This window comes from Thalassophryne amazonica, chromosome 10 (genome assembly GCF_902500255.1).
Source record: "Thalassophryne amazonica chromosome 10, fThaAma1.1, whole genome shotgun sequence".
NCBI lineage: Eukaryota > Metazoa > Chordata > Actinopteri > Batrachoidiformes > Batrachoididae > Thalassophryne > Thalassophryne amazonica.
In genome coordinates this window covers 35,013,599-35,036,813 of record NC_047112.1, presented here as the reverse complement: position 1 = coordinate 35,036,813, position 23,215 = coordinate 35,013,599, and the positions used below count along the sequence as shown (strand labels likewise).

The following is a 23,215-nucleotide window of genomic DNA, read 5'->3' as shown; positions in this document are numbered from 1 at the left end:
TAAGAAAAGGGCAGTAAACATGAGCTAATGATGCGTTATTTCAACAGGAGCCATAAAACCGTGTTCTGAACATGGGATGAAATTAACTTGTTCCATTCACTTCTCCTATTTTTTTTTTTTAAGCATCACTAATTCATCATTGGTTTGTTTTACACAGTCGCCTCAGTGAAGTCAACACAGGGAGTATATAAACTGATTTCTGCTACTGTGCAACATTTGTCATTTTTTTCCTTGCTTTTCTTTTTGTCTCTCTCTTCTAGCTACATGATCAATCTGGATCGCATCTCTGCTCCAAACTACATCCCAACCGAACAAGATGTTCTACGAGTTCGGTTCCCCACCACGGGTATCCATGACTATTCCTTCAACATCGAGACCGTCACACTAAGGTGACCTCACATCATTGATTGGTTGTGTGAAATTTGTTATTGAATGGTCAGTCTTTTCTGTGGGTGGCCTGCGTTGCATGTGTTTGGCAGTGGAGGTGTGCAGGTGGCACCCTGGAGGGGTGTCGTTGTTGTTGCTTTTGGGCTCATTGACCCCATTTTTGTGTAGGATGTGTTTCTGGTCTTATCCTCCTCTCCCTTGCTACCAAGATGGTCACTGTGGCGTGTTGACCTGCCTGGGATGGGGTTGGGGCCTATGCTGAAGACCCATATTCTCTGTCCTAGAGATGTGAGCACCCCATGTGCCAGTATTTGGTGTCTGAGCAAATCCAAGTGCCACTGGTAGGTGGCCTGGTCTGTGCATTTCTTTGTTTTGTGGTTTTTGTGTTCCGTGGTACCCTTTGGAATACTGGTTACTTTGGGGTACTTGCTTCATTGAGGGCTCCTGCAGGGCTGCCCCCTGTCTCTTGGTGGTCCCTGTGCTGGCATACAATGCTTGGCGGGCCAGACTGGCTTGGACCCTTGGTAGCTGGCCTGGGCTGTAATTTTTCATTCTGTAGTTCTCGTGTTCCTTAGTGCCCCCTGGGATACCGGCAGCTTCAGGGTGTTTGCTCAGTGTAGAGCTCATCCAGAGCTGCAGGGTCTTTGTACTCTTCTATGGCACAGCACTTACACAATACATCAATACAACACAGATGCTGGTACACGAGTCCGCACACACACCTTCCCCCATATACAGGTCATTTCTTTCTTTGTTTCTTTCTTTCACTTGTTTGCTTTTACAACCCCACTTCCAATGAAGTTGGGACGTTGTGTATAATGTAAATAAAAACAGAATACAATGATTTGCAAATCCCCTTCAACCTATATTCAATTGAATACACCACAAATACAAGATATTTAATCTTCAAACTGATAAACTTTATTGTTTTTATGCAAATATTTGCTCATTTTGAAATGGATGTCTGCAACACGTTTCAAAAAAGCTGGGACAGTGGTATGTTTACCATTGTGTTACATCACCTTTCCTTCTAACAACACTCAATAAGCATTTGGGAACTGAGGACACTAACTGTTGAAGCTTTGTAGGTGGAATTCTTTCCCATTCTTGCTTGATGTATGACTTCAGTTATTCAACAGTCCAGAGTCTCCGTTGTCGTATTTTGCGCTTCATAATGTGTCACATATTTTCAATGGGCAACAGGTCTGGACTGTAGGCAGTCCAGTCTAGGACCTGCACTCTGTTACTACGAAGCCACGCTGTTGTAACATGTGCAGAATGTGTCTTGGCATTGTCTTGCTGAAATAAGCAGGGATGTCCCTGAAAAAGACGTTGCTTGGATGGCAGCATGTGTTGCTCCAAAACCTGGATGTACCTTTCAGCATTGATGGTGCCATCATAGATGTGTAAGTTGTTCATGGGCACTATTCTAACACACCCCCATACCATCACAGATGCTGGCTTTTGAACTTTGCGTTGGTAACAATCTGGATGGTCTTTTTTCTCTTTTGTCCGGAGGACACAACGTCTATGATTTTCAAAAACAATTTGAAATGTGGACTCATCAGACCACAGCACACTTTCTCACTTTGCATCTGTCTGTTTCAAATGAGCTAGAGCCCAGAGAAGGTGGTGGTGATTATGGATGTTGTTGATGTATGGCTTTTGCTTTGCATAGTAGTTTTAACTTGCATTTGTAGATGTAGCGACGAACTGTGTTAACTGACAATGGTTTTCTGAAGTGTTCCTGAGCCCACACCGTAAGATCCTTTACACAATGATGTCGGTTTTTAATGCAGTGCCACCTGAGAGATCGAAGGTCACGGGCATTCAATGTTGGTTTTCGGCCTTGCCACTTACGTGTAGAAAGTTCTCCAGATTCTCTGAATCTTCTGATTAAATTATGGACTGTAGATGATGGAATCCCTAAATTTCTTCGAACTGAACATTGAGAAACATTGTTCTTAAAATGTTGGACTATTTCTTCACGCAGTTGTTCACAAAGTGGTGATCCTCGCCCCATCTTTGCTTATGAATGGCTGAGCCTTTTGGGGATGCGCCTTGTATACTCAATCATGACACTTACCTGTTTCCAGTTAGGTGCTCTTTGAGCATTCATCAACTTTCCCAGTCTTTTGTTGCCCCATCCCAACCTTTTTGAAACATGTTGCAGGCATCCATTTCAAAATGAGCAAATATTTGCACAAAAACAAAAAAGTCTATCAGTCTGAACATTAAATATCTTGTCTTTGTGGTGTATTCAGTTGAATATAGGTTGAAGAGGATTTGCAAATCATTGTATTCTGTTTTTATTTACATTTTACAGAACGTCCAACTTCATTGGAATTGGGGTTGTAGTTTTTGTACAGCTGTAGTTGCCATCTTTAATTTGTAGCACTTTGTTTGGCTCATCACACCAGTGAGTTATAGAGTTTTCTTGTGTAGCAGCTTGTCACAGCTTGTTATATTGTTCATTACACCTTTAATTGACATACAAGCAGCAGAATGCGGTGTTTGTACAAAACTCAGTGTCATATCAGATTAGATCTACGTTAGATCAGATTAGAGATGGAGAAGTAAGTCTTTGGACAGTAGCTTGTTTTGTGTTGTACAGTTGTATGCTCCGGCACTTTGCTCAAACCTACAACCATACAAGACAAAACAAGTGGTGGGAGACACGTGTCAGAAGGTTGGCTGAAATTCAGCACCCAGGTGGCCTTGAGTTGAAGTGCTTTTAAAACTTTCATTTTTACTTCCTCCCTCTGACAGGATTGTGGATGTGGGCGGTCAGAAGTCTGAGCGAAGGAAGTGGATCCACTGTTTTGAGAACGTTACCTCCCTCATCTTCCTGGCTTCCCTTAGCGAGTATGACCAAGTCCTGGAGGAGAGAGAGACAATCGTAAGAAACTATGACTTATCCGTGGTTCACAACAAGTGCTATTTAAAATTTAAGAAGTGATGTAGATCAACCATTTCCAAACTTTTCCAATGAATACCAGGGCCCAGTTTGAAATGTCAAAACCATCTGGGGCCCACCCAAAACCTTTAATCAGAATTTTGACTGACACGAGACTGAGATGAAGAAAATTATCAAGTATGTTTAGGTAATTTCCAGCCTGATTACAATATTGAAAATCAAAGATTTTTTTATGGTATTTTTTAAATGACCCCTTGTGGTTCACCTGCAGTAGCTTTACACTTCTGGAACCACTGATGTAGATTGTCAGATAGCTCAATCTAGCCTCATCTGACCATACAACCTTCAGTTTAGCTTGAAGGTGTTGATTTTGGAGGAGGGTGTTGGGAAGGTGTAGTGACACGGACCCACAACAGGGGGCGGTAATGAACGGACAATGGATGAGCCAAAAAGTAACAATTTAATGTTGTGAATTGCACAACGGAATACAGACAATTGCAGTTGAGGAGTACAGTCAATCATACACAAGGTGACGTGTGGGCAGGCTCGAGGATAGAAGATGTCTGTCCAGAGAAGAGACGGATCCCACACGGCTTCCACCGCCAACGGATCTGAAGAACACCGGAGCCGCCAAGTCCTGGGTCCCAGGTGGCCACCGTCTCCAGCTGTCAGACCAGGTACTGCTGGCAGAAACAGAAACAGTTAATGGTGGGTGTGTGAAGACACACCCAGTAATTGTTCCCTGAGTAGTTCCTCCGGGAGGGAGAACCTCCACCTCCAGATACAATGTCACCCGTGCAGCTCCTGTTGGTCTCCTTCCTGGATGGAGTGAGAGACGAAGACCGTCGTCCTCTCACTGTCCGCCAATCCAGCCTTAAATAGACCTCGTAGGAACACGGCTGCACACAGACCACTGTTAAGTCACAATAATAATCACCGCAGAGAAAATTACCTTGTTTGGTAGCTAATTTCTCGGCGGGGAGGTGGAGTTGTAATCCGGCCTTTATGGTGGTGGTGATGAACTGTGGATGAGTGACAGCTGGTGCTGATGATGAGTGACAGCTGTCACTTCCGGTTGCTCCGACGCCCTCTCATGCTTGAAGCCCGCACTTCAAGCAGGGCGCCATCTGGTGGTGGTGGGCCAGCAGTACCTCCTCTTCAGCGGCCCACACAACAGAGGGGCTTCTTTCTTGATCTGCTCCCTCTCAGTCCAAGGAGATGTAAAACTTGCCCCACTGGTGACAGTGATCCTGGTGTTCCAGCAATTTCCAATTCCTGGCAGGCCTGAGCCTTGTGGTTCTTGGATTGTTTATGAACATCCTAACCAAATTCCTCTCATCTGAGGGTGACAGTTTGGTTCTTCTAGACCTTAGCAAAGTGGTGACACATTTGACTAACGTACTTATGAACAGTTGATTGAATTGATGATCTTAAATCTACAATTCTCCATCTGAGATCTTTACTGACTTCCTTGGACTTTCCCGTTGTTCAGAGTATTGGTCAGTCTAGTGCAGTGGTGTCCAAAGTATTCCAGAAAGAGCGAAGAGGCTGCAGGTTTTCTTTGCAGCCACTGGCTCCAGCAGGTGATTTCACTAATGAATTCATCCCGTCTGCTCAAAGTGATGTTGATCAGTGAAATCACCTGCTGGAGTCAGTGGCTGCGAAGAAAACCTGCACCCTCTTGGCCCTTTCTGGTTTACTTTGGACACCACTGGTCTAGTGAGTGCTGTCAAACATCCTTTTCATGCTGGCAAGAAGAAATAAGTAGTTGTAGTCAATTATCACTAGTGAGGAGTTAATAGGCCTTATCATGTTAAAAGACATTGTAGAACCTTTAGCACCACTTAATTTTTTTAAATAACTAATGTATATATATTTAAGTAAATGTGTGTGTGTGTGTATATATATTAAAACTTGTGCATCCAATTCTTGTTTTTAAAGGACATCATTAACGGCCCAAAATGACCATGACATTCACACCCATGATGAAATGTCTGACCACAACTGTACCACATAGTACCATATAATGCCATACTGGACTGAAAGAAGTCTAATTGCGATACCTAGCAAATTATGTCATTTTGACACATTGTGATCATGTGCAACGGATGTACTTATTTAAATCACGTTTCCTTTTTTTTCCAGTGTGCTTGTATGTCTTAATTATTGAGGTAAATTAAATTCAAGACATAGTCAATGACTTGGAAATGGTCATGCATCCATCCCCTGATTTGTCAAAAAAACACACAAACTGGCTGTAAAAGTGATGATTTGTATTGAAAATAATCATTATGTTGAGTTTGCCCAAATACCTGAACATGGAGAGACTGTGTATAAAAATGGCTATACGTCCTAAAGGAAATGTGATCGTTTTGTTAAACCCTTAAATCAAAGATAAAAGTCAACACTACATTTTACCTCCACTGTGGTGGTGTACAGATGCAACATTATAAAGATGGTGTCACTGTCCATATACTTCCTCACAGGACTGTAACCTCACACTCGCTGCAGTCATGTCATTCATCCACCAGCAGGTTTTGCTCTTGCACAAGAAACATGCTGCTGTCTTCCTCTCTGTCTTGTTCTCCCTCTGTAGGGTTTTACTTTCTGTGCATCCCTCCATCGTTCCTCCCAATCTCGTCACTAAGCCGTTAATCTCTCTCTGCCACTGCCAACACGTTCATTAACCTGTCCTGCACCCCGTGTCCTTCATACCTACCCACAAACCCCTCGTATGCTCTCATCACACTCTGCGTCCTTTTTCCCGGTCCTGTCCTCATGTCTGCTTCTTTATTGGACATCCAGATCCATCATATGTTTCCTTAAATCTCTGGGAAAAAAACTCACTGATTTTGTTCTTTATGGCTCACTGACACTGTGCTGAAGAAGAGAGCTGTGCAGTCTTCACCGTCCTTTCTGTGTTCTTCTCTAGAACCGCATGCATGAGAGCCTGGCTCTGTTCTACACCACCATCCACTCCCCGTGGTTCCACAGCACCTCCATAATCCTCTTCCTGAACAAGACTGACATCCTGGCTGACAAAATCCAGACGTCTGACCTGCAGAAATACTTCCCCGCCTTCAGCGGTAAGCGCTCTAAGTGCGCGAGTCATTTACATGCACAATGTAAACCAAACGCTCTTGCTCGTAGGTAGCGCTGGCAGTAGTGCAAATGCCCCGGAGCGCCACTCATGATTGGAACCACATGTCCACAGGATTTTTTTTTTTTTTTTTTTTTTTTTTTAGTTGTACAGTGACAGATCATGTCTGTCAGTGGGCTTTTATTTTGGTTTCCCTCCTGCTAGTTTGCTTCAGGCATGCAGCTGTCTGTACCCAGCACAAATATTACACATTCTGTATCAACACATGCAGGTGACTTGCAAAGTGATGTTCCTTCTGTTTCACACATTTTTTTCTTGTTATTGCACATTTTTTAATTTTTTTAATTTAATTTTTAACAGATTTTAATTGCACATTTCATTTGCACATTTTATTACTGTGAAATATTTAGTGTTTAGTGTATATTTATACATGCGGTACAGAGAGAGTGCAGCTCAAACCGAAGTCAAATTCCTTATATTGAATGAATAAATTAATTAATGTATTTGGCATACACAGACCCAAAATAACAAAGTAAACTCACAAAGAAAACAACACCCCCATGTGACGGAAAGGGTGTGTGCTGAAGCAAAAGCTTATAAACGCCCACCCCTTTAACCAAAAAAGTAAAAATGTATACATACGTATGTATATTAAAAAAAATACATATACCCATAATAACGAATACAAAATATAAATTAATCCCTGAACTAAAATTTCAAAACACAAACATGCAAACAGCAGTGCACCAAAAACAAAATCGATGAGCCTAATTCATCATGCCATAACAAGTAATTAAATAATTTTTGTAGAGCATTTTAAAGCCAACCAAGTTACCTAGTGATTTTATGTTCTGTTATTTTATGGTATTCTGTGCTTAGCAAATAAAGGCGATTCTGATTCTCTACACTTTTTTCTCAAGCAGCCCAACCAGCTGCTCTCAATTCTGCCTTGGAGTCCTTTCCTTCTTCTTCTTGCTCTCTTCTCTCCTTTTGTCTTTTTGTCCTTCTCTACACAGTTGTAAATGAGTCACTTCCAGATACTTGGCGTGCCTAATGATGTGGCAGTGCTGCTAGCCAGTGTGTGTGCTGAGTGTTGCCCCAATAAAGCCGGCCCCCTCCACCCCTACCTTCACTCCCTCTGTTACCCATGGCAACTACAGAACAGTACGATGCTTTTCACCAGGCGTACCCCCCCCCCCCTCCCCCCCCACACACACACCCTCTGGCACACATGCATGAGGTGTGTGCACAGGGTAGGAATTAGATTGCAAGTCTGTGTGTGCACTTGTGTGTGTGTGTGTGTGTGTGTGTGTGTGTGATCTGCATTGCACCCACTGGGTTACAGCATCACTGGGGTAAAACAGTGACTCACACACACTCACACTCAATCTCCTCGATGTCAATCCATCCTTAATGGTATTTCTGAGCTCTGCGTGCACCCGTTGGGGCTGATGTTGTTGTGTGGCGGCTGAAATCTTCTGCCATCAGCTCCACACTCTGATGTTTAGGATGTGAGGAACTTGCTGAGTCCTTTTGTCTTTGTGTAGCGGCAACGCTCCAAACTTTTTTAATCAAGCAGATCATGGAGGATGTTTCCCGAGCATTTAAACAACATCCGGATGATGTCAGAGATGCTGACAGTCAGTAATCATGGGATAATACTGAAAAGCAAAAAGGAAAAATAAAACGGCAAAAGCGGTCATCCATGTTAACACAATTGCATCAACTGGAAAATGATAAAGCTGAATATTTCTTTTTCCTGGTTGAGTGCTAAAAGCAGTGAGCCCCTGCCCCCCCATAGGAGATTTGATTTTTCACTTCCTGCATTTAGATAATTGGAGTGTAACCTCGATTTAAGTTGGAAAAATTGGATTAAAATGTGGTCATGCTTTTCTTTATGGCAGTGAATTTAGCAGGTATGTTATTTGCATACAAGAGCAGGAGTGGTGGACAAGCGGTTGAGTGTGCTTGGTTCCAGTGTGCAAGGCTCCTGGTTCAAGGCTGCATGGCATTAGAAAGGGCATCCGGTGTAAAACATGTGCTAAGTGAACACCTTGGATCTGCTGTGGCAACCCTGAGTAAAACAAGGGAGAAGCCATTATTTGTACAGATACAGCTTGTTCCACATCTCAGTGACATCATGTTCACTGAAGTAAGCAAATGTCTTCAAAGCAACAGCTATGAAGCAATTTACAGAAAGGCAAAGTGAAAATATGACTGCTGAAACATCTTTTCCATAAAAAGTGCCTTGAGCATCACATGTTAAACATAAAAACCTTGAAATCTACCCTAATCATGCAATGCAGAAGGAAATTATTCACAGGGCATCACTTTTTCCACATTTTGTTATGTTACAACCTTATTCCATAATCGAGTAAATTAATTTTTCCCCTCAGAATTCTACTCACAACACCCCATAATGACAACACACAAAAAAGCTTTTTTAATTTTTGCAAATTTCTTAAAAATAAAAAACCTCAGATGTACATGTACATAAGTATTCAGACCCTTTTCTCAATACTTTGTTGATGCACCTTTAGCAGCAATTATAGCCTCCAGTCTTCTTGAATATGATGCCACAAGCTTGGTGCACTTATCTTTGGGCAGTTTTCCCATTCTTCTTTGCAGCACCGCTCAAGCTCCATCAGGTTGGAATGGGAGCATCTGTGCACAGCCATTTTCAGATCTCTCCAGAGATGTTCAGTCGGATTCAGGTCTGGGTTCTGGCTGGGCCACTTAAGGACAATCACAGACTTGTCCTGAAGCCACTCCTTTGATATCTTGGCTGTGTGTTTAGGGTCACTGTCCTGCTGAAAGATGAACCGTCATCCCAGTCTGAGGTCAAGAGCGCTCTGGAGCAGGTTTTCATCCAGGATGTCTCTGTACATTGCTGCATTCATCTTTCCCTCAATCCTGACTAATCTCCCAGTTCCTGCTGCTGAAAATCAATCAATCAATCAACTTTTTTCTTATATAGCACCAAATCACAACAAACAATTGCCCCAAGGCGCTCCATATTGTAAGGCAAGGCCATACAATAATTATGAAAACATCCCCATAGCATGATGCTGCCACCACCATGCTTCACTGTAGGGATGGTGCCTGTTTTCCTCCAAATATGACACCTGGCATTCATGCCAAAGAGTTCAGTCTTTGTCTCATCAGAAAAGAGAAGTTTGTTTCTCATGGTCTGAGAGTCCTTCAGGTGCCTTTTGGTAAACTCCAGGTGGGCTGCCAAGTGCCTTTTACTAAGGAGTGGCTTCCATCTGGCCACTCTACCATATAGGCCTGATTAGTGGATTGCTGCAGAGATAGTTGTCCTTCTGGAAGGTTCTCCTCTCTCCACAAAGGAATGCTGGAACTCTGACAGAGTGACCATGGGGTTCTTGGTCACCTCCCTGACTAAGGCCCTTCTCCCCCGATTGCTCAGTTTAGACAGGTGGCCAGCTCTAGGAAGAGTCCTGGTGTATTCAAACGTCTTCCACCTTCAGATGATGGAGGTCACTGTGGTCAGTGGGACCTTCAAACCAGCAGAAATGTTTCTGTACCCGTCCCCAGATGCACCTGAGCTCAATTTTGAGCTTCATTGCAAATAAATTTACAAAAATCTAAAAAAAAAAAGAAGTTTTTTTCACATTGTCATTATGGGGTATTGTGTGTAGAATTTTTTTTTTTTTTTGGGGGGGGGGGGGGATTTCATTCATTTTGGAATAGGGCTGTAACAACAAAATGTGGAAAAAGTGAAGCGCTGTGAACACTTTCTGGATGCACTGTATGGTGGAGCTGATAAAGAGAAGTTAAAACTGATATAACCAGGTGGGCCTGAGGTTGTCTTCTATAAAAGCCACAGTGATTTTAGTATTAATATTTTTTTTCTATTATTCCAAGACAAACCGCATAAGCTCACATCTGGGAGCATGGCTGGTGCCACGTGTCACCACAATCACCAAATTAAAGTACCACCTTTGGACCTGGATGGCAACCACCCAGGCAGACAACTGGTCCATCCCCACCTCTCAAAAGTAACAAGTAATCAATTAAATTTAATGCATTTTATTTATATAGTGCTAAATCACAACAAAGCTACTTCACACAGGAAAGGTCTAACCTTACTGATGCCCTTGAAGTAACACATAGTTAACAGTGGTAAGGAAAAACTCCTAGTGGTCTTGAGGAAGAAACCTCAAGCAGACCAAACTCAAAGGGGTAACTCACTGCTTAGGCCATTTTAACAGTTACAAAACGATGGTGGAAGTCCATCATAAGGCCAAGCCGACAGAGTCCAAAGTTAGTCCCAGGCACCGGCAGTGGCTCTTCTGGCTATCGTTGTTCAGTGCGGTGGGTCAGCTCAACCAGCCATCATATGGCACTGGTCACACCTTGAACACTCCCCCAGCCACGAGGCGCTCAGGTTCCCCAATTTCAGACAGAGAAAAAAAGAGCAGAATCAATTGGACAGAATTAACAGCAACTAGGGCAGTAGGTTTGCTAGCAGTAAATAAACAGAGAAGCAGAGCAGCTAACCTTTGCTTTAATAACAAACCCCAAATTTTTGATATAATGAGACTGAGACCTGCTCCATTTGTAATAACACAGTTTAAGAGGACTGGATAAATGAGTCTGTATTTGACATTACGTACCTATATTAGCAATATGAAAGGGAAAACAGATGAATCTTTAATCAACTCTACAGAATCTGACTTTTATCTCAGCAGGTAGATCTTTCCAAAAATCAGGCGTGTGGTAGGAGAACACTGTGTGGCCTGCTGACTTCTTTTTAACCTTAAGTCCTAGTCACACTAAGGGAACATATGAGGAACTGATTCTATGCATTTGTGGTCATTTTTGTCCGACAAAACAAATTTTTCCATGTGCAAAATGTGTATCTTGTCAGCTGATGTCTGCCAAGTCCGTCTGAAAATTTTGGCGTGATCAAAAAATTCAAGATTCAATAGTTTATTGTCATTGTAAAGGTAACAACGAAATTACATTTAGAGAAATTCATACAATCAGTAACTTGTGCAAAATAGCAGTGATGTAAACCGTACAGTATGTAGGCACTTTAAGCTGATACAGCATCAGGTGGAGAAATTTACCTCTGCTTGCATGTTTTTTTTGTTTTTTTTTTTTTGCCGTTTTGTCCTCTGCATATCATTTATTTTTCCTGCTGTTGTCCGACTATTCATTCTTGCATTATAATTGGTTAAAAGTCTAGCAAGCACAGAAAGCATTGGCACAGTAAGTGTAGCTCCGTGTCTGGAAGAAATAGACAGTGTACTCTCTTTTTCAAGCTCTCGCATTGTCTCTCATAGTCTCTCTCGCTCACTGAGGAGATGCAAAATAAAGTCCATCTTAGGTCTCTAATCCATAGCTGCCCATATCCAGCATCAGTAGGCTCCAAAGGTATGACCTCCAGTCATTAGTGCAACAGGCAGGACAGGTCAATATGGCATGCTGAGGTACAGGGCCAGCATCCATCATTGGTGTCGTCAGTGCCGCGGACCGAAAGAAAAAGAGCAGAAACAGTCAACCGGAAATAACTGCACCTAAGGCATTAATCCATCAGCAGTAAATCGACAGGTAAGCAGAGAGATTACTAAGGTGGTCACCAGCAGCTAGCCCTGTGCTTTACTAACAGACCCAGAATTTAGATGTAACAAGGCCAGGACCTGTTCCATTGCTAATAGTATGAATTAAAAGGAGAGGAACCATAGTTACATACTACACCAGTATGCTAGCCATACAAGAGGGAGAATAGATGCATCTTTAGTCTGGACTTAAATGTCTCTATGGAATCTCTTTTTATCTCCGCAGGGAGATCATTCCACAAGGCAGACACATGATAACAGAAGGTTCTGTGGCCTGCTGACTTTTTTAACCTTAGGGGCACATAGTAGTCCTGCTCCCTGAGAAGGCAGAGCACAGGCTGGTACGTAGGGTGTAATTAGGCCAGGTACATAAGGAGGCACTAATCCATGAATACATTCATGTTAGTAAGAGAACCTTAAAACCAGACCTCACAGAGACAGGAAGCCAGTGAAGGGAGGCCAAAATTGGTGTAATGTGGTCAAACATTCTGCTTTTTGTCAAACATTTTGGCAGCAGCATTTTAAACCAATTGGAAATTCCTAATGCTGGACTGCAGTAAACCAGAGAATAGGACATTGCAATAATCCAGTCCAGAAGAGACAAATGCATGGATCAGAGTCTCTGCATCAGTCAGACAGGATGGAATGAATCTTTGCTATGTTACAAAGGTGGAAGAAAACCTCACGTCTCTGATGTGTAAGTCAAAAGGCAATGCGGCATCAAAATCACACCAAGGTTCGTCACTTTGTCAGTGTGATGTATGATGCACGAGTCTAAATTAAGCACTAGGTGGTCAAACTGATCTTGCTGTCTTGCTGGACCAAGGACTGTCATATCAGTCTTGTCCGAATTTAAAAGTAAGAAATTGCTAGATAGCCAACGTTTCACTGAAGCAATGCAATCTTCTAAAGTCTTGATGTGTATGAAATTACCAGCAGTTAGCAGGGGTGGTGGCCAAGTGGTTAATGCGCTTGGTTTCAGTTCGGAAGGTTCTGGGTTCAAATCCCACCCCTGCCACATTTCTCCATGTAATGTGGAGTTGCGTCAGGAAGGGCATCCGGCGTAAAACCTGTGCCAAATCAACATGCAGATCCACCTTGGATTTGCTGTGGCGACCCCGAGTGCAAACAAGGGAGCAGCCGAAGGGACTTACTATTGGCATGTACAACTGAGTGTCATCAGCATAGCAGTGAAAAGTAATCCCATTACGTTGCAGTACAGTATATGCACAAGGGATGTTATTTAAAGGGAGAAAAGCAGGGGGCCTAAGACAGACCCCTGTGGAACCCCATATTTCATTGGAACAAGGTTTGCAGTGATGCTATTGTACAGGACACAGTGAGAGCAACTGGTTAGGTAGGATGCCAACCATGCAACGACATTCCCAGCAATCCCAAATTGATTGTGTTAAAAATGTACCCAATTTATGGAATTTAGTGCACTGTGTACTTTGTTTTTTGGTCATGCAATATGTTTCATTCATTCATTTTCTGTCACTTATCTGGGTCCAGGTCATGATGGCAGTAGACCAAGCAGCTCATGCCACACTTTCCTATCCTCCACCAAGTCCTGTAACTCTTCTTGGGGAATCCCAAGGTATTCCCAAACCAGCTGAGAAATATAATCCCTTCAGTGTGTTCTGGGTTTTCCCCAGGTCCCCCTCCCAGTTGGACGTGTTTGGAAGATAACCCTAGGGAAAGGAGCAGGGGGAATCCTCACCAGATCCCTGAAACACCTTAGCAAGCTACTTTTGATATGTGGAAGCAGCAGCTGTAATTCAAGCTTCTCACCCTGCCTCTTAGCATAAGCCCAGATACCCAACAGTGGGATGTCATTTCTGCGACTTTGTTCTTTTAGTTATTGCCCAAAGTTCCTGATCATAGGTGAGGACAGGAGCGCCTGGTAAATTGAGAGTCTTGCCTTCTGGCTCAGGTCTTTCTTCACCACAACTGTCAAGGGCAGTGTCTGCAGGGCATCAGATGTAGACCCAGTCCACCTGTTGATCTCACGCTCCAAATTACCCCCCACCAACAACCTGAGGTACTTGAACTTGTCCACTCGGGGCAAAGCATTATCTAAGTATTTAACTTGACAACTTTCTGGCAAAGTTTAAGTTGCAACTGAGCTGGTGAACATTTGGTGAGGAAGGTGAACAATAAAAGTGTAACATTAATCACCTGCATGTCTTCTGCCACCATATCTATAGCCATCATCTTTAGCCCCCTTTTCTCTTTCTGCCTGGTGGCTTCAGTCTTCAGCATCCTTCTCATGATATAGCCTTCATCCTTCCTTTGTAGTTCCAAACCATCTGAACTGCACCTCTCTGCCTTTGTCTCCAAACCATCTTACCTGTGCTGTCCCTCTGATGTGTTCCCTCCTAATCCTGTCCAACCTCGTCACTCTCAAAGAGAATTGCAACATCTTCAACTCTTCCACCTCCAGCTTCACCTCCTGCACTGTGATTAGCATCACCCACTCTAACCCATACAGAATAGCACCTCAGTATCATTTTGTGAACTTTTCTTTCACTCATTCTGTTTCTGTTCTTCCACAAGTCACTCCTGCCACTTTTCTCCAACCTACCTGCACTCTCGTTCACTTCTCTCACACACTGTTTATTACTCTGAAGTGATGGCCCCCAAGTATTTCAACATTCTCCATATTCCCAGACAGATGTTAGTGATGGTTATTATAGCCTTTAAAGTGGAAGTTTGTGACCATAAATTGTCATTTACGTTGGTTCTTCATGTAAATGAGACTTCATATGCACCGGTGGTTAAGAATTTGTCTGATTCATGAGGACAGGCTGTTTGTACTACAAGTGCACATACATTTGAAAACTTGTAATTTTGTGTATATGAGCTTTCCAATTGTTCTCCATACCTATTACTTTAGAAACTTTTCTGACCAAGATCAATAAATGAAGGTCCTGATGTTTTCCCCCCCTTTAACTATCTTTTTCTCATTATCTTTTTCTCACTTCTTTGTGTGTGTTGTTTTTCTTTTTTTTTTGGTGCTTTATGGTGTTTGCTGCCGATCTCCATCATCATGCTCACTGATCTATATTTATCCAGACTTTGGACAAAATTGGCCTGCATGAGGACAGTCAAATTACAGAGCCTTTGGTTAATGTACAACCCACTCTTTGTGAATTGCGGTCGCCTCTGTGAACATGGCGCTGGTGAGACCAGATTATACATCACTTGTCAGAGCCGGTGCAGCTTCAGACGTTTATGATGCAGAAGCTGTTGCTGAAGCAAACTGACCTCTATGTGCAAACACACACTGTGCCGTGTTGTGTTATTTGTAATCCAATTTCTTTGGGGTAAATGGAGTAATAATGTATTAGCCATGAAATATCAGATGACTTCTCTTCCGTGAACAAATGCCTGTTTAACACAAGTGCTATGAAGGCTCATACCTTGTACAGCCCAGAAAAAGTACTCTGCATAGTGCATAAATAGTCTGCCTGTATGTGCATTTGTGCATGTTTCTGTAGATGAAAGACAAAGTTTCTGTTGGCAAGAAATAAAAATGTTACCAATAGTCAAAAGCAACCCAGTTCACTCACTGCATATATGTCAGTAATCACTAAAGCTAAAGAGCAGGTCTTGTCTTTTCTTTATTTGCATCTCACATGCCTGCAAAGTCCTCACCATCTCATTTATGTCTTTCAGACTTTATTTTCAGTAAATGCTTCTGGGGAGCATTAGCATGGCTAAAAACATTCATGCAAATTATACACTAAGTAATCACTGATTGACCATGTGCTGTCAAGGTGTGCGCTGCCTCCCACTTTAGTGTTCCTCCCACTTTAGTGTTCCTCCCACTTTAGCATTCCTGGATTAAGCATCGACTCAACATTCAGCAATTCCTGTTTCACTGTCGACTGTCCACTGGTTACCAATAGTCAAAAGCAACCCAGTTCACTCACTGCATATATGTCAGTAATCACTAAAGCTAAAGAGCAGGTCTTGTCTTTTCTTTATTTGCATCTCACATGCCTGCAAAGTCCTCACCATCTCATTTATGTCTTTCAGACTTTATTTTCAGTAAATGCTTCTGGGGAGCATTAGCATGGCTAAAAACATTCATGCAAATTATACACTAAGTAATCACTGATTGACCATGTGCTGTCAAGGTGTGCGCTGCCTCCCACTTTAGTGTTCCTCCCACTTTAGTGTTCCTCCCACTTTAGCATTCCTGGATTCAGCATCGACTCAACATTCAGCAATTCCTGTTTCACTGTCGACTGTCCACTGAATTCCCACAAGATCTCTTCTATTTACGTGAGATCTCCACTTTTTCTTTCTTTTTTTTTTAAAAAAAAAAACCTTGTAGAGGAGAAACATAGCAGCGCAAAAACAACATAATGAAAAACGGGTAAATATCCTCTGCTGTAGCTCCAGAAAGTGTTCAATATGTGACATTTCCTTTTTCACTGTGGGATCAAAATTTAGCACTTCCTGTTTCAGTGTAAAGTTGCCATTGAATTCCTGTGAGATCTCATCTATTGTCAATCCAGGAAGTGTCAATCCAGGAAGTGTTCAGTTTTTGACAATTCCTGTTTTACTGTAGGCTCAAAATTTGGCACTTCCTGTTTGTGACCGTGTACCATGAGCGAGCTGCCCATCGCTTTGCTCGTATTAAGTTTACAGTCTCATTGCCTTGTCTGCTGAGATGAGATACTTATTTATCTTCACAGCCTCACATCAACTCCTCAACTACAAATGAACTTGGAGCTTGTTATCTTAGCATCACTCCTGGAACATGATCATTCAGTACAGTACTGGACAGCTCAAATTCAGCGCTCACGAGCACATTGGACATGATCACTCCACCTACACTGAAACCACAATCCCCAAAACCTACTCCCTTTGGTTCAGTCATCATTTACGTGGGCTCAAGCATACGTCTAGAGGTCTACAGCGAAAATGGAGTACTTCAAAACTAGAAATACTCCACCTCACATGGCGCGATGCTATTCTGGACTATAAACACGTACTATCATCTACAAAACAGGTCTATTACTCTTAATTGATAAACAAAACAAGCATAAGTCAAAGTTCCTGTTTGACATGGTGGCACCACTCATTCAAGGACAAGGACACTCTCCATTTACAGTTCATAGATGAAATCAGGTCAGATATATCCCAGTATGCTTTAGTCCTGCCACTGAAACCTGTAACTGATGTGGGTGCTATCTCTGATACATCACTGAGATTTACTGAATTTAATACTATTTTGCTGGGTGTGCTGACGAAACGTGTAGCATCTGCTAAATGCACAACCTGTATTTTTGACCTGATACCAATGAAACTGTTTAAGGACCCGTGGCCCACTCTTGGGCCTATTGAACTGAAAATTATTAACCTGTCACTAACCTTGAGATTTGTTCCTAAAACTTTACAATCCACCATGATTAAACAAATACTTAAGAAATCTAACCTTGACCCCACTCTATTGAAAAACTATAGACCGATATCAAAACTGAAAAGTGGTTTCACAGCAGGTCATGGACCACCTTACTGAGAATAACCTTTTGAGCCATTACATTATGCATTTAGAATGCACCATTCCATGGAGACAGGTCTTACTAAACTGGTAAACTGTCTGCTTGCAATGGATTCGGATACCACTGTGGTTCTGTTGGCGCTAGATCTTAGTGCTGCCTTTGATATGGTGGATCATCGTATACTACTCAATAGGCCGGAGATTCATTTTGGGATTGCTGGGAATGTCTTTGCGTAGTTGACATCCTACCTAACCAGTCACACTCACTGTGTCCTATGCAATAACGTCCCCCTTTATATAGTACACCTTGGACACATACTGCGATGTTATGAGATTACTTTTCACTGTTACGCTGATGATACTCAGTTGTACCTGCCAATAACTGTTGGTAATCTCATACATAAAGACTTTAGGATACTGTTTCTTCTGTGAAAAGCTGGATGTTGAGCAGTTTCTTAACTTTAAAGTTAGGGAAGACTGAAATGATGGCCCTTCTTCCATGAGACATAGACACCAGTTTGACCAGCTAATGCTTAACCTAGACTTATGCGTCATACATAACACTGACAAAATGAAGAGCCTTAGGGTGATTTTTGGTCCCAAATTGTCCCTTGACTTACAGATTAGATAAAGTACCAGTACTGCTTTCTTACACCTTTGTAACATAGGTAGGATATGTCCCATTGTGTCTATGGCTGATGCAGAGACTCTGATCCATGCATTTGTCTCCTCTAGACTGGATCATTGTAATGTCCTTTTTTCTGTCTTGCTGCAGTCCTCCATTAGGGGTCTCCAATTGATTCAAAATGCTGCTGCCAAAATTTTGACAAGAAGAAGAAAATTTGACCACATTGCACCCATGTTGGCCTCCCTTCATTGGCTTTCTGTCTCCGTGAGGTCTGATTTTAAGGTTCTGTTACCAACATACAATTATTGAAGGACTCGTGCTCCCGGGTGCATGGAATCATGTTTCCTCTCCTTTCAATTCATATTATTAGCAATGGAACAGGTCTCAGCCTCACTATATCTAAATTTGGGGTCTGTTAGTAAAGTACAGTTCTAGCTGCTGGCAACCACTTTAGAATTCTCTTTGCTTCCCTGTTGACTTACTGCTGGTGAACTAATGGTGAACTAATGCCTATAATGTCTATCTTCAGGACGCCGTACCTATTCAAGACCTGGAGGCAGAGACTAAACACTAAGATGGACTGTTTTTATCTCAATAATGGAGTCTGTTTTGTTGCTTTTCTCTTTTTTCTGTTTGTTCTGTTTTTTTTGTTTTTTTTTGGTTTGTTTTTTTTTTTGCCATCTTTTGTAAAAACCTTGTAACTGTTAGAATGGCCCAAGAAGTAGGTCACCCCTCTGAGTCCGGTCTGTTTGAGGTTTTTTTCTCAATACACCGTAGAGGTGCTGCAGTCAAAACAACATGGAGAAAATAACATGCAAAATAACATGCACATTTTTTATGCCTTTTATAAGGGCCCATTCACGCATAGCATGATTGAAGCCGACTAGTGCACGAAGAAGGAATTGTATGCCATTTGTGAAAAATCTGAGCTGCCTCTAACACCGCGTACACCTGAAATTGCAATGTTTTATATGGTGTGTGGTTTTCATTTTTTTTCTCCACAGCAGCAGTGCGATGTGGTGCAACACTTTCTCGCTGCTCGCACTGTGTTCGTGCACACGTGTGCACAAAGCCGTCACAGTGGGATCGTTCACACCTGCCCGACTGTCTGTCCCTCCTGACGCTCGATGTTTTGGTGGTTTGCTCATTCGGGCTGTTTCGCTGTGATTCACCCTGATTCATACTTATTTGTGCTATGTGTGAAGGGGCCCTAACATTTATAAGAGTCTGCATGCATGAGACCCCTGAAAACTTGCTAAAACATAAACGCAAACTGAATTTCAGACCTCTGTTATGTATTTCTCTGTAACAAACAACACAAACAGTGTTGTAAAGGACAATAAACAGGACGTTAAAGAGCAAACTTCACTTTCCCCAGAATGATATGTACAGGAAGTGATCGCGGCTCACGGCAGTTCCCATTGAAAATAACGGAGAAATCACTTGAGATTCTCGTGTATTTACATAAAACAAACGCAATAACATCATCTAAAAACATAGATAAGACTGTATATTCATGAGAGTTTTAGGAACAACATACAAAGACTTTTACCTTGCGATGTTGATGCCATTGTCCGTGTGTAGCAGTTAAATTGCAGCGTTATCGGAGCGTCTTCACCATTTTGCGAGATTTGAATCCTCAGTAGGGCGAATAACACCAGAAGGAGTTCTTCCTTACCACTGTCACCTGTGTGTGCTCAACCGGTTGGTAAGGTTAGACCTTACCCATGTGGCGTGCTTTGAGGCAGTGTTGTTGTGATTTGGTGCTATATAAATAAAATAAATTGAATTGAGGCAAGCTTGCCAACTGTTTGAAAATTGAATTCCTTTCTTTCATGTCATGATGAGATAACAAACAGGAAAATAGTCAAAGTGTCTGGTGCCGCACATCACTGCATCCACCACACCATGGACCAAACACCCCCCCCCCCCCCACCGCCTTCCTGGATTGCAATCAGCCAAGCAGACAACCTCCAAATCTCAAAAGCAGCCATCTGTCAGCCGCAGCCAGGTGACATGTGGGTGCGTTCTTGGTCTGCACTTGCTGGAGTCCTGAGCACTGCGGCAGCTGAGAGCTGAATCATGATCAGAAAAATGCACCATGTGGCCAAAATGTGGTAGTTGGCGCTCCCTCACACTGGAAGTAATACTCTTCATCGGGGGAATCCATAAATAACCGTTTGACACACAGTCAAGTCATTCCTGTTGCACACAGCACTGGGAGTATTTTACCACAAAAATGAGGACGTCACCAAACGAAAATGCTCCTTTAGGGGTGGGATAGTGGAATGTGTGATGTTATGGGTTGTACCCTGCAGGAGGAATTTGCCTGGTTATGTTTCTGTATCACCTATTATTCAGTTCAGACTGATACGTTCTTTGTGCATTTCAATCCCTGACAGGCAGCAGCCAAAACGCTGAGGATGCCAAGAAGTTCATCCAAAAGCTGTACGAGCAGCAGGCCATCAACCGTGATAACAAGAAGCAGTGGAAACATCTTTACTCACACTTCACCTGTGCCACGGACACCAACAACATCCGCAGAGTATTCAGTGACATCAAGGACACGGTGCTGCTCAGGTCTCTCATTGACTATGGAATCATATGAACTCCACTCCCCACTGAGCTGGAGGAAAACGGACGGCTGGATAGTGTGAGTTATAATGACAATGAAGGCCAAAGCCTGAGCCCCTCCATAACACACAGGACTTTTTCTCAAGCATGGACAATTAGACAACTGCCCTGTTCTTTGCTAACAGTTCTGTCCTGCTCCTCTCGACCCCAATCATGGCCTACTTTCCATTTCCCCCTGAGTTCATCTAAAAAGAGGGTGTGGATCAGGCCCCAACCTCCTGTGCTGAAAAATGAAGCCAGCGTAGAAGTGCCAAAACTTGCAAGTCCTTGAATGACCACTTCAGGCTAGTTCCAAACGTAAGCCACTCCACATAGCAGTCCATTTTCAAATCTTCAAACTTAACAGCTGAAATCAACGTGTTTACAGCCTGGTTTAATAATAACTTTGGTCTCTAATCGCTAACTTCCCTGTTCATGACAACTGTCCTGGAAAAGGGGAGAAATATAGTTCAAAATATTTTAAGCTATAAAGTTATAACTAATTAAGGATGTGGTTGTTTTGAGTAACAGCTAGTGTGCCAGGTCGAGGGTCCCAATAGCATTGTCAACTGTTGCTAGCAGGGGCAGCTAGCTGCTGTGGACTCAACTGAGCATGTTGTTCAAGTTTGTTGTGCTAATAGATCATGTTGGACGTCTGTGCTCTGGTATTTCTGTTGAATTTTAGTATGATTTAATTTGTATGTTACTGCTGTTAGTGCTCATTAGTAGGTAACAGTCATTTGGTGATGTTAGCTACTTTGATAGCAGCATGGTTATAGAGGTAATATGCTGGTTGTAGATTTTAATACCCATATCCAAGACACTCGTTATAAAAAACGCTGACCAATATGCAAAAAAATATACATACAATATACAACTTTGATTTAAGTGCATAAACTAAATACTAAATACTATATACTTCTGACATTTGATCACATCTATTTTATCTTATGAAAAGTCACTTCTAACAGGACTTGAACCTTGAAATTTTTTCCAAGGTAAAATTTTGTGTAATTGGAAACTAAAGTTGGCGGAGGTTTGTGCTCTACGAGCGCGGTGCTCTAGTTTTTGTTTTGTATTTTGGTCATCAAATAGTCATATAAAGGTCATTTTGCGGTGTGAGAAGGTTGTGTAATGGTCACAACAGGTCACCCTGTGACGTAGCTGCAACATAGCTGGGAGTCTGAATTATTCAACACTCTGAAACATCATGGTGACCAAAAAGTGATGTTTTCGCAACATCATACCAACTCTTAAATGTTTGCTTGGAGTCTGATCCTTGTGTCCGACCCTTTTAGAGGAGGTCTCACAGAGTCCCAACGGGCCTGGAAAATGGGGAAACCAGGGACACTGTACCATGCCTTGGGAAGAAAGGTGGAACAGGATTTTTTTTTTTCCTGCCTCAACGCGAGACAAATGGAAATGGTAAATTGACTGCATTTACACATAAATGCCTCACATTCACCCTGATGTCAGGCTGCTGCCATGCAAGGCGCCCACTACACACCGGGAGCAACTAGGGGATTAAGGACATTGCCCAAAGGGCCTTAGTGATTTTCCGGTCAGGCTGGGATTTGAACCGAGGATCCTAAGGTCTCAAGCCCAATGCTTAACCACTAGACCATCACCTCCCCTGAGACCTTTTAGATCGGTTTCAGCACGGGAATGTGTGACTTCCTGTGATCAGGGAGCATGGGAACAGTAATCACCTTCATCTTTACCCCCTAATTTTGCTTTGTAATGATGAATAAGCAGCTCAGTTCTGCATTGAAGCAAAGTGGATCTATAATTGAAGCAGGAGAACAGATGCTATGAAGTGGTGTGTCATTGTTAGCGTAATAATGACTTTCATGAGTGAAGATGGAGCCAAACGAGTCACACCCACACTCATTGCCCCTCTGTGTACTGTAAGTTCCACACTACTGCAAACCTTATTAGAAATCAGACAGTTTTCAGAATGTTAATGATGCAGTAACCAGGGATTTCACACAGCGCGCCAGTCTGCATGCCAAACAATCTCACTGATTACAGCTAACGCACACTGGCAATTTTTCATACATATTGTTTCCACACTTTTTTTTTTGAATCGTGCAGAAGACTTGTAAGAGTGCAGCCTGCTGTTATGATGTGCAATTGGCAGTAACAGCCACACCTTTCAACAGTGACACCTGGAAAAAAAAGCAAGAGGTTCTTTAAAAAAGGGTTGAATCACATCAGCTATTCATGTGCATTGAGTAAATTTCTGAATTCTTCCACAAAACAGAGATAGGCATCACACAGTTTGCAGTGCAGACCACCTGCATATATTTTTTAAATGATGTTTTGTTTTTTTTTCTTTTCCCTTTGGATTAGCATGTCTTCATCAAAGACTAATTAAACAGCGCTGTGATGCAGCTGATCACTGGTGTATGTGCCGTACTGCAGGTTGATGATCAGTCAGTCCAGATGTCGGCACATGACTCCTGTG

General features: G+C 42.4%; 1 protein-coding gene across 2 annotated transcripts in view; it reads left to right on the top strand.

Annotated features, from left to right (window-relative positions):
- LOC117518596 (guanine nucleotide-binding protein subunit alpha-11-like) overlaps positions 1–22,918 on the top strand; it is a 53,993-nt gene extending 31,075 nt beyond the window's left edge. For both annotated transcript variants that reach the window (XM_034179768.1, XM_034179769.1), the window contains exons 5-8: positions 261–389; positions 3,157–3,286; positions 6,237–6,390; positions 20,538–22,918. In XM_034179768.1, coding sequence (XP_034035659.1) covers positions 261–389; positions 3,157–3,286; positions 6,237–6,390; positions 20,538–20,743 — 619 coding nt within the window. In that variant the 3' untranslated portion in view covers positions 20,744–22,918. The remainder of the gene's footprint in view (positions 1–260; positions 390–3,156; positions 3,287–6,236; positions 6,391–20,537) is intronic.
- Positions 22,919–23,215: the final 297 nt, after the last annotated feature.